The sequence below is a fragment of the Takifugu rubripes genome, chromosome 2 (assembly GCF_901000725.2).
Source record: "Takifugu rubripes chromosome 2, fTakRub1.2, whole genome shotgun sequence".
Lineage (NCBI taxonomy): Eukaryota > Metazoa > Chordata > Actinopteri > Tetraodontiformes > Tetraodontidae > Takifugu > Takifugu rubripes.
This window is the reverse complement of record NC_042286.1, coordinates 9,756,456-9,768,084: the sequence shown is the minus strand read 5'-3', so window position 1 is coordinate 9,768,084 and position 11,629 is coordinate 9,756,456. Positions and strand designations below refer to the sequence as shown.

At 49.1% G+C, this 11,629-nt stretch overlaps 1 protein-coding gene across 9 annotated transcripts in view; it reads right to left on the bottom strand.

The window, feature by feature from the left end:
• Positions 1–7,954: 7,954 nt before the first annotated feature.
• The window catches only part of esrrb (estrogen-related receptor beta), a 37,126-nt gene continuing 33,451 nt past the window's right edge, over positions 7,955–11,629 (bottom strand). For all 9 annotated transcript variants that reach the window (XM_029832760.1, XM_029832758.1, XM_029832757.1 and 6 more), the window contains one exon: positions 7,955–10,861. In XM_029832760.1, coding sequence (XP_029688620.1) covers positions 10,617–10,861 — 245 coding nt within the window. In that variant the 3' untranslated portion in view covers positions 7,955–10,616. The remainder of the gene's footprint in view (positions 10,862–11,629) is intronic.

Here is an 11,629-nt window from a genome sequence, read left to right as displayed (position 1 = left end):
AAGTTGGTCTAAAACAGGAAAGCATAGCTCTGTACATCCAGTCTAAATCAATATATTTGGAGACAAAAACATATATTCTTACTGCGGTTTCCCCTTGCTTTCTCATCTGTAATCTAACATTTCCTTGTGTGTGTGTGTGTGTGTGTGTGTGTGTGCGTGTGTGTGGATACGCACGCTGCTGCCTTCAGTCTCATCCGGAGGCGACTGTGATAAAAACATTTGGTGCATCTGATTTATTCTTATGTTACTGTGGAGATATAAATCAGGATTACAATTTCCATAACCACGCCACCACTGGTAATGAGGAATGATTTACTTCTAATGAATGTTGGGCTGCAGAAGAGGATTGAATCTTTAATGTGTTAATGTACTGATATAAAGTTGCCATGCTGGCGGTTCATCAGTCTGAAAAATACCCCAAAAAAAATGTCGTACTGCTTTGAAACTTTCCACAAAAATGCCGGATCGTCTCACGTGTGTGCGGGGAGAGGGGGAGGCGGGCGAGCGTCCGTGGTCAGTGTCCCTCATCTTCATGAGCAGCGGGGGAGCCAGCGGGCATCCTTTTAAGCCGTCATTACAGAAACAAAGCAGCCTCTCGCCGCTTATCTGCCCCTCATCGACTCCCATCCCGGCTCCTGTCACGTCCCGAGCATCGACACCATCGACTGGGGGCTGATGAGGAACAGGATGGTGAACTTGTCCGACACATATCAGGGTCAGGACAAGGGACGGGAGATGGGATGTTTGTCTGTGAGACCCCCAATAGTGCTGCATGGGCAGGTAGGAGGCCTGAATTCAAAGGGATCGATCCTAGCACCTCCGTGCTGCATTCACTGACACCCTACTTTCCATTTCTTGGGAAAAAAAAAAAAATCCACCCGCAGCACCTGAAAGCGCAGTGGCCCCCACAGAGGAAGGGATAAATTCTTCCAGGGCAATCTCCCGGCGTGAACTGCGGCGTGAACCTCAGATGTCCCCCCCTCGCCGAAACCCGCTCCTTCTCTCCTTCACAAGGTCAAAATCCTCAACAATTAGTCCGAGGAGGTGGAGGAAGACATGAAGCATGGTGGCACCTTTTCCAAATGCCCCCTCAAGGGCTTCGGGGGGCAGCGACGGTACGTCAGTGTGAAGTGAAAAGTGTACCCATTCCCTCTTTATGTCTCCATTTTCTACCCTCATTAGTACCATTCATGAGCACTTAGAGGCCCCCTGTGCAACCACACATCACCCCGGTCAGCCCTGCCCTCTCCTCCAGGCACCTTCCCCAATCAAAGAACCATCACCGGACGCTTGTGTGTATGAGCACGAAGGCGAGACGGACGCAGATACTTGTATCCATGCAGTGCGCTCATACTAATGCACCATCGATTGGTCCCAGTCGCAGCGGCACCAGTGCAGTCCAGTCCGCCCGGCCACCGCTCGGGCTCCCGGCAGCATCCCTCCAGCACACGACCGTCAGAAACCCACGCGGCCACAGACCCGCCTCTTATGTTCCCGGCCCGTCGGGCCTCGGAGGGGGAGGAAACAAGAGCGTCGCAGACGTTAGGGAGGAAGACGAGCGAAGCAACAGAGAGGTGAAGCCAGAACAAATGTTGAGGAGCCCCTGGTGAGTGCTCTGGGAAACAAAAACACCCCCCCCCCCCCCCCCCCAGGAGACGTCACACTCATTGCAGTTCTCACACTCATCACTTTGCGGCGGACAGCGAGACGTCCTCTGTTGCGAGCAATCTGCCGATTAGGTCATTGTGAATTCCTAATGTCTGAGGCTTTCTTCAGTTGTTTTGGCCCAGACAGCTGCGGACGTCCATCCGCCGGACCACACACCGAGAAATGACGACTTTGGTAGCGAAACGGAAGCAAACCACTGTGTGTGGTGGGGGGGCAGATTCTCCAGATGTGTCTGCTGCCTGAAAACAAAGAGCGAAGGGCCTCGGCTCTCTATTCAAGTGAGCGATTTGCATAGAAAAGTTCATAAGCGAGGCACATAAGGAGGTGGTCATAAAAGGGGGCCATAAAGAATTTAACTATGACAGAATATTAAAAGTGGCAGTAAATTGAGGCTGCTGAATGACTCCGCGGCTCCCCCGGTCGGGCCTGCTAATCTCAGCACGTGGGAGGGGAGCTCACTGTACACAGAGAATAAACCATCTCCTGCCGAGAGCTGACAGATATGGTTGTCTCTCACGCTTTAATCCTGCTGGATAGTTAAGATTTAAGATAATGACACAACGACTTTCCCGTTGATGCCGACATTGAATCTTTTTAAGAGGCCTCCCGCTGCCGAGCCGGGACGGCCTGTCAGCCACTGGCAGTGAAAGAGTTGAATGTCCTGCGCATACTCGTTTCCCGGTGTCAGGAAGAAATTGTTCGTAACATCGGCCCCTCGCACTTGTCTCAACTCATTTATTTCAGCCAAGGTCTGTGGGTATAAATAAAAGGAAATGTTACTGGAGCATTTAAACTCGGCGCCAGCCTTGAGACCAGTAATGTAACCACATATCATCAAAAGTGCTGAATTCCCTTTTGTCACCTCACATGACGTGTAATTCCTCCCAAACATATTCACCTATTGCTGCAATTCATGGGAATAAATAATGAGAAGACAGGTGCAGTCTTTTAAAGTGACTTCATCAGTGATGCCGAGTGCCCCGCTGATTTATCCCATAGTTACTAAAGATTCTAATGTTATTTACCACCCAGGGCCTTTTGTTTTCAGGCTGAACACGCTGGGGTAACTACCTTTTTGAGTCACATTTTAGAGGCTGTCACCCTGGCTGCAGTTCAACAGGTGGTCTATAGATGGTGCTGTTCTCATTAGAATATACACAACATTAGATTTAAACCGTAGCTTTTAGCATGAGTGTACTCTTCTTCAGTCTTTATCAGCTGCATTTACCTGTACCTGCCCTCTGTGGGAGCAGGAATACAGAGACATGTTTAAGTTCATCATCGAGGGATGGACTTTTTAATCGTCATGTTTCTCTGCCTTACTTACCTAACACGCTGGACCCCCTGTGAGCGGGTGTCAAACCACAAACCACCGGATCCCTGCAGCGCCATGACTTAATTGAGCCATCCTGGGAAATCTAATTATAATAATGCACAGAGGATTGTGTGATATTCCCTCTGCTTCTGCTCCGGCACCTTTCGCTCTCCTCACACACGTGCATACTTTCTCTCTCTCTCTCTCTCACACACACACACACACACACAGAAAGGGAGGGCGAAATAAGATCGACATGCTAGCAGGTTCAGATAGGAACAAACAGCAGCTGTAAAAGCTTCCCAAGATGTTTTAATCGCCTTCCACAGGCCAGTAAAGCTTTAAGCAACGAGGACAAAACAATGTCAGAGTTACAGGCACTGCGAAGAGTCGCACAATAAACTTGCTTTTCCTTTATTATCATGTTTTTACCTAAATCGCAAAAAAGCCTTTTAAAGTCCCGCAAAGCTGAAGAAGGATCTGCTAAACAGTTTGGCTTGAACTTGGCGAGCGACGCGGGATATTTGCCCCGCTTTACTGCACCCCACAGCTGGGCCGCCACTATTAGCGGTTAAGCTAATCACAGCAATTCAAACAGGACCATATGCAGCTGACATCAGTGCTGCTGCAGACGCGCGCAGGAACACCAACCGCTATGCCGGTGGGTCCCAAAGTGGCGCCGACACAGGAGATTTAAACGAGGGCTCCTGCGGTGAAGGTACTGATGCTTGTCAAGCACCGCTGCTGCAGCACGACCATGCGGAGGAACGTCTGAACGCTCTGGAACTGATCTGAGAGTTTAGAACCGGGAAGATGACGGCGGCTGTCCAGATGTGGTGTGCTTGTGGGTTAATATAGATGTTGTTTTGTGTATGTGTGTGTGCAGCCTGTTTGTGATTGAGTACAAGGTCAAAAGGACACCAGGGAGAGATGGGGGAGTGGGGTAGTGAATTAAGAGGAGTGGAGGGGAGTGGGGGTGCTACTGTGCCCAAGGCCATACCCACACAGACGGACACCATATTGAAATTAGCAAATGGACTGCATAGTGTCGCTGGCTGCCCCATTTGCAGTCCCTTCTCCTCTGACTGACGCACAGATGAAGGGACATCGCAGGCGGGGGGGCATCATGGGGGCTCTGCAGGGAGGGGGGATGAGCTCTCTCCTCCCTGCAACTTCAATATGGGTCGACCCTCATTTATTTACAGCGCGTTTTGCACCCGTCCCACAACACTGTAAATTACCTGCGTGGTCAAGGTTCCCATTCTCAGGCGAGGGGAGAGGAGAGCAGGCGCCATGGAGATGTCTGCCTCAGGAATCACACTTGATCTGGCCATTTCCATACATCAAGCCTTACGCGTCGTATTTTAAATACAAAAATTGACGTTTCTAAATGCAGACGCGTGAATTACGAGCGGTCGCACGAGTTACGTGGCGTACAATATGTTCACAGACCCTGGACAGGGGCTGGGCAGTATTTATGGGGTGTCCAGTGTCGCAGGTGCAGCGTTTGTCTCTTCTACATCTCAGCCTGAAACTGCAAACGAGGCCGGTTGATGGAGGAGGCGGAGAGGTGGGTCTCTGAGACCAGGAAGAGTTTGGTGGAAGAAAGCTTGACACTGACTGGAGCTTAATTATGCCGCAAACCAGGCGGCAGTGAAGACAGTAGCTTCTGTGTGTGTGTGTGTGTGTGTGTGTGTGTGCGTGTGTGCTGAGACAGAATTCCATCAGAGGCAAGTCTCTTGGGACCAGACCTGGTCTCCAGCTGAAAAAGAAAAAATGCAGGGGGCCTCCTTCCATTATGGCAAACAAGTGCATTTGCTTTAAGGCCAGTGGAGATTTCTAACCTTTGCTTGACATGCCGAAAAGGTCAGGCCCATCCGCAGCTTCCCACCGGAGCTGAGCCTGACCACTTCTTCCCCTCTGCTTTGGACCCCAGGAAATCGCTCCTATGAGCACCGTGCAGAAACATGATGGTGATTGAGTTCCTTTGAGGGTCGCCCACGGAGGGATTTCCAGCAGCCATGACGATGCACATCTAGCAACTACACCTCCACCTATATTTGGTTTGGGATATGAGCCGTTTCAAGGTGTTGTTGGGTCGTCACACCTGCACACATAGAACTTTGTGTCTTCATATGTTCCAAAGACAGGTCTGACCCCACTGTAATAACACGGTAATTGTGGTAAAAGCCTGTGAAGTGGGCACTCAAACACACACACACACACACGAACACACACACACACACACAGCGCGCAGCCTAGGTGTATTTCCCCATTTGATGGACGTATCCATGCTTATCAATGCTTCTTATCTCCCTTCATTATTTCCAAACCACTGGTTAAATTGGAAAAGCCCATAAGAACATGTGAAGACATGGCAGAGGCAATAAAACAGTAGGCAGGCACACACACACACACACACACACCCTGTGACGGTGTTTTTCCTCGGCCGGTGGAAGATAATTTCAGCAGATAGAAATATTTGCGCACCCCCTGCAGGTTCAGCTGCACAGATAAAGATACAGTGAGGCAAATAAATCTGGAATGAAGAAACAAAACCTCCCACTAACATATTGTGTGTGTGTGTGTGTGTGTGTGTACAAGCGTTGGGGGAATGGGGAGCACTGATGCTGAGGCACATGGGCCCCAAATTCACCAGCTTTCTGCAGCCCTGCTGGATCCTACCGGTGTATTGGGGGACAGATATCTACCAAATACAAAAGCACATTTGACTCTTCTAGATCTTGTGTCAGATCGGGGAAAATACCGGAAAACGAGCGTTTACACCTCAGCTTTCAGATGAAAAATGGGGAGTAATTTTACAAACTGGGACAAAGGTCTGCTGGCGACCATTAAGGTTTTTTAGGACGGCACGTGTAACCTGATAAATGCACTTAAAATGCTGAAGGTGGACAACGAGAGGGGGGCACATCTCAGATGGCCCTGCGTGTATGTGCGTGTGTGTGTGCGTGTGTGTGTGTGTGTGTGTGTGTGTGCGTCTGCTCGGCCTATCGATCAGCCAGAGACGCTTGGGTCGGGTCGCGGACCAGTTCGCGGCTCAGAAACCAGCGGGGCAAGCGCGGTGCAGCTCTAACTGGGATCAGTTCTGACAGATTCACTCTGGAGCCAGTGGCACTCCTGGTTATTGAAGAGCTGACGTGTGGAGCGCTGGCACGGTGGAGAAGAGTGACACTCAGCAGCCATATAACAATCGCCCTGACATGACGCAACGCCTCCGTCTGGCTCTGGGACGGCCCACGGCCGTGAAAATCCCCGGCCCCTGTTATTGAATAGTAATGGCCTTGTCGGCCGGGGCCTCCAATTCCACAAATGGAGCAATAAATACGCATAACAGAATCAGTGGAACAATAAGAACGTCCATAAAAGAGGATTGAATCTCAAAAAGCAGGGAGAATGCAGAGATGGAGCGAGACAGAGGGTAAAAAGAAATTCAACATAGGAAGACACACACACACACACACACACACGCGGTGGCCCACTCTATATTTCTATGCCACAAGCTCTCCTGGGCATTTGCGTGCTCCGCTTTCCACCTAAGTGTAATTTGAGCCCCGGTTTGATACAAAGTGTATGCAGCAGCTCTGTTCAAACCCAATCACTCACCCTGACGTGTAATCCTTTCGCTCGCCATCATCAGCGCTGCATTGGGAATAATGAAACACACTTAAGCAATACGCCGCCGTCGTGCCACTGCCAGAGCGGCGGCCCCGATGAGACGTAATGGAAGATGCTTTGAGCCGCCGACGAGCGGGAAAGATTGCCTCGCCGCTGTGTCCGTGGGAAACTTATTGATTGCAATATCTAGTGCAACTGGCTGATCTGCGTAGGAAATCTGTTGTCTGAACAGGCGCTCTCTCTTGTCCGGGGGCCTGCAGATCTATTTTCTCCCCTTCCATCCTGGAGTGGTCGTTCCTTCTGTTGCCATTGTTTCCGCAAAGAGGATTATTACAATTAATTGGCTAGCAAGACATTATTTCAAAAAAGGAAATTGGCTCTTATAATTATCTAGAGCAGGGAATACTTTAACTCCCTGGAATATCAGCTTCCTGAAATAATGGAGCCGGGGTCCCTCACTCCCTCCTCCACCTCCATCAGCAATAGCGTGTCTGTCTGCCTGTTTCCTGTGACGGATCCATTTTCAACAGCTCCTGGTCCTGCAGTGGCGGCGAATGACGGCTGCTTGTCTGTGTGGCCGGAGCGCACGTGACTGTGCGCCTCTGCTGGCGGCCACTGTTGTGCTGGGAGCTGTGGTCTGCTTCTCCTGGTTGTGTCCTTTCGGTGAACTCTCCGTCAGTCAGTCACTCAGCTTGATTGGTCATAGAAAGAGTGAAAACACCCAGCAGAGGTCAGGGTTCGATGAAGAGACGCTCTACAGCAATAAGCTAGCACCATCCAGTCCTGCGGTCACCTTTCATCTGACCGGTGTTTATAACAATTAGCTTTGTTTCCCCATTTAAAAGAAAATAAGTTATAAAATTGAATTTTCATAGTGACAACATGAATGTTCAACATCATCAGTATTAGTAATATTTTACCAGTATTGCAAGGTTTTAGCTGCTAAGTGACAGCGTGTTAGCGTGAAGATGCTAACAGAACAAGACTTTTGTTTCCAGGTAGCTATTGAACAAATTCTTTAAGATCCAGAGTGGAATATTTGGTGGGAATTTAAGGGCAGCGAATACAATTATTAAGAACTAAATAACTTCTCTCCGCCGTTCAACAGGAACCGACTGGTTCACTACCAGTCCTGGAGTAGATGCTGTTGAGAAATAATTGCTGGGAACTTAAAATATTCTTTAAACTGGAAAAGACACAGATCAGCAATGGGCACAGTGACCAACAATGCATATGGCAAAATATCCATGCATTGGAAAATTATAGCTAAACGATCTCACAGACCAGATCTTGAAATATGGGGGTAGGTGATACAGGAGAGTGTCAAAGTTTGTTTTAAATTGGTTTTAATTGATCCTTTACCGCTCGTGAAAATCAAAACGTAAAAGTTACACAGATATTGGTGGTTCAACGATCAGATATCAACGTACACCACTGCCAAATGATATATATTCACACCATAAAGTCAAAGCAGAGAGGCAGGAATTCGTCTGCCTGCCCGTGTCTGCGATTCATCGCCGAGGGACCAATTCTGACACGCCGACATCCGTAAAAACACATCTGTAACCAAAGTGGAGGGGGTTCACACCCGCCGATGGCCAGGTAACATGGTCAACATGAAGCATGCGTTGCCTTTTACAAACAGGTCTATGAAGAACAGGAAGATGGGGGGGATTACATTTACAAATATTTTGGGAGAAACGATGAGGGAGAAAGAGACTGTGAGAGTATCGACGGCTCAGGATGGTAGAGTTGAACTGAATCAGTATTGAATGAGGTAGTCGTCAGCAGAGCGCTGCGTACTTCACTTTCAATGGTATTTCGGCAACACATTGTATTTACACACCTCGACACAGCCTGTACGTGAGACATCGACCCAAAACGGTGTCTTCGCCGCAGGTTCAACGGAAGAGAGATGGGCTCATGAGTCGTATGGCTGATCGGTTACGGACGCTACAAAACTCTAGGTGTAAAGATTTTATGCAAAAGTTCTCTTTTATTATTGTAACTGCATTATTGAAGTAAGCACAAAGTTGTTGTCTTTTTTTGTCAGTGGAGCAAATCAAATTGTAACTCTTCTGATAGACAAGGTCAACTGATTTCATTAGAATATGTCACATGGTAGCATAGAAATCCATCCACGTCTAAGCAAAAGCATGCTATTAGCATGGTTTCAGTCAGAACTGGTCCCTGTTGTAGCGCACAACAGTAAAATAACTCCAGTTATGTCGTCAATCTTTACAGTGGAGCTTGTTTACCGGAATGCTGGGACGGGAGTTCCAGGTTGGGGTTGATTGGGTACTGGGGGGGTACTTGTGCCCCATTCTGCTGCTGTAAGGCTGCTAGCCAGTGATATCTCAAGCATGGTGCCGATGCTACCCTGGTCTAATGTCAGGGACATCTTTGATCACAGTATCATATTGTTGCGACACCGACACATTTTTATCGCATAAAATCCCTCGTCCGCATTTGACTCATGTCGGGTGTATTGGACATGTGGCTGAATGGAGAGAAGGGAGCCTGAGATCTCCCCCCCACCAGAGATCACACCTTTACTGACACTGCGTTGGGCTGCTGTTGCCCTCCGGAGCGCACCGACAGTTTCTTGCATAGCTATTCACATGTGCATGTTCGGCCATCCCAAACCCTGCTTTCTTGGCCAGTGGGAAGGATGGATGTTCCTCTGCAACTGCCCCGGTGTCAGCATGAGGTCAAGAGGTTCCACGTGTCTAATGTACTCCTGGAGGGGAGGCGGTGTAGACAACAACCCCCTGCTGGGTTTAAAAATAAACCCAGTGTGAAGTGCCGCCGCTCCGGCCGTGCACCTGCCGTTTACCTCCGTTTGGCCGGAGCTCTATAAATGCAGGCGCGGCTATTAAAAGACGCAGGGTGTCTAAAATGGTGGGAGCAGATGCTGGACACCTTGCTCGCTGTGTGTAGGATGACTACCACGGGCTTAAAGGTTCCTAAAATAGAGCAGTTGACACATGGGCCTCTGATTGTTTGAACAAGGAATCTCTCGGACTTCTGTCACTGACATAAATCCTGTCATACGGCCACATCAAACCGGGCGGATCGTTTTTCACCGAGCCCGAATCAGAATCATCCGAGCGTGCCGAGTGGCACTTTTTAAGAGCGCGAACAAAGGCCAAATTTGGATTTGGGCCGCGGCTTTGGAGGAGGGCAGGTAGCGTGCAAACAGGGTGCAGCGGTGTGTCGCTCTGGTGGAGCTGAGATCCAGGCCAGGGCGCTCCCTTCAGTGCCGAGTTCCTACAGAATAAGACGATTAATGAATTGGACCCGCCGACGCTAGTTTGGGTTAAAAAGCCCGGCGAGTCTCCCAGGCTGAGACGGATCCACAAAGATCACACGGCGTACTGCTCTGGAGAGGTATATTCAAATACATCTAAAATGATAAGAGTTCACATTTAGGTAACAACTTTTCTTTGATTTTTTTTTTGTCCTGAAGGAGGACGAGAGAAAATGGCCACCGAGGTCACCAGACTTTGAACTGTACACTCAGTCTTCCATTAATAAATATATACAAGTTCCGGTCAAACGCGGGCAGAGATGCGACGGCGAGACACGAGTGGACTCGCGGGTTTCAGAACAAACTCGACCAATTTTATGAAAACGCAAACTTCCTTGTCTTGTTATCAAGATCTGGCAAATACTTATTTTGAATGTTCCGATGGGCCCTAGTGTCCTTCATATACAGCATGACCACTGACAGTTAACAAAAGGAAAAAAAAATCATTACTGTACACAATATTTCTTATATATCTTAAATTAATCTGCATCATTTTTATATTTATACTAATAACCAAGTTTTTCGTGTGTTCTTCTCGACTCTGTCCCAGGGTTCCAGTAGGAGGCGTGAGGGGTCAGTCTCTGTTCTGCCCTCTAGTCAGTGTGTATGTGTGTGGGGGGGGGTCCTTGTCCTGAGCACCCTCGGCCCGGGTTCCTGTCAGTTTCATCAGAGCGGCCGGTCGGCTGATCAAACCTTGGCCTCCAGCATCTCCAGGAAGAGTTTGTGCATGGGCACCTTCCCCTGCACCTTGATGCTGTAAAAGTGCTGCACGGCCTTGGTGGCCGTCTGCCGCAGCAGCGGCAGCGTCATCAGCAGCTTGCCTGCTCGCCGCGGGTCCTCCTGGTGCTGACCATTCTCATAGTCCTGCAGGGCCTCGTGCAGTGCGTCCTGAAGCTTCTGGACTGCCTCCATGTCCTCTATGTGCATGGAATCTGGTGGGGAGAAGAGGACATGAGGATGACGGTGGGAACCACGACCCTCACCTCCGATACCTCCAGGAGATGAGGAGGAGGTCCACGTTTGGACCAATGCTACACAAACATGACACTTCCTTTCAACTCATTTCCTTCCTGCTCTCTCTGAGGAGTTTCCACCAGATTGGAGCAACATCTAATGAGATAAAAGTTAATCTTTCTGTTATTTCTCATACTCCTAACAGTCTTATGATGCCAAACCAGCGCACGCCTGCGTCTCATCCCGCCCCCATCGGGGTCACGCTTTCTCCCGCTGGTTAAATGGTGTCTGGCACTCCGGGGGCTGCGTGTCATTGGCTGCCTGACTCGTCTCACCTTGGCGCTGCATATTTTACCACATGGGATAATAAAAAGGCAAAAACAGATTTCAGGCTTCGCCCCAAATTCATTGACTGGAACAACTGTATTCCCAGGACCTTGAGACATTTCTCACCCCGACGGTTTCTCAAATCCACAGCGGTAAAACAAAGTAGGTCGTTTTGTGGGGCGGCGGGGGTACGAAAGAGGATGAAAGAATGAAATAAATAAATAAATAAAAGGCCTCGGAGAGAGGAAGTGTGACCGTTTGCTGTTCATTTCAGCCTGGCTGGAAATGGGAGTCTCTACTTTTATAAAATCAAACAATTATCTGGTTTTTTTCGCGCTCATAAATACACAGATTGCGCAACAGTCTGGTCCGAACGGGCGACTGTAATTTAAGCTGTTGTAGCGCGGAAGGAGGAAAAA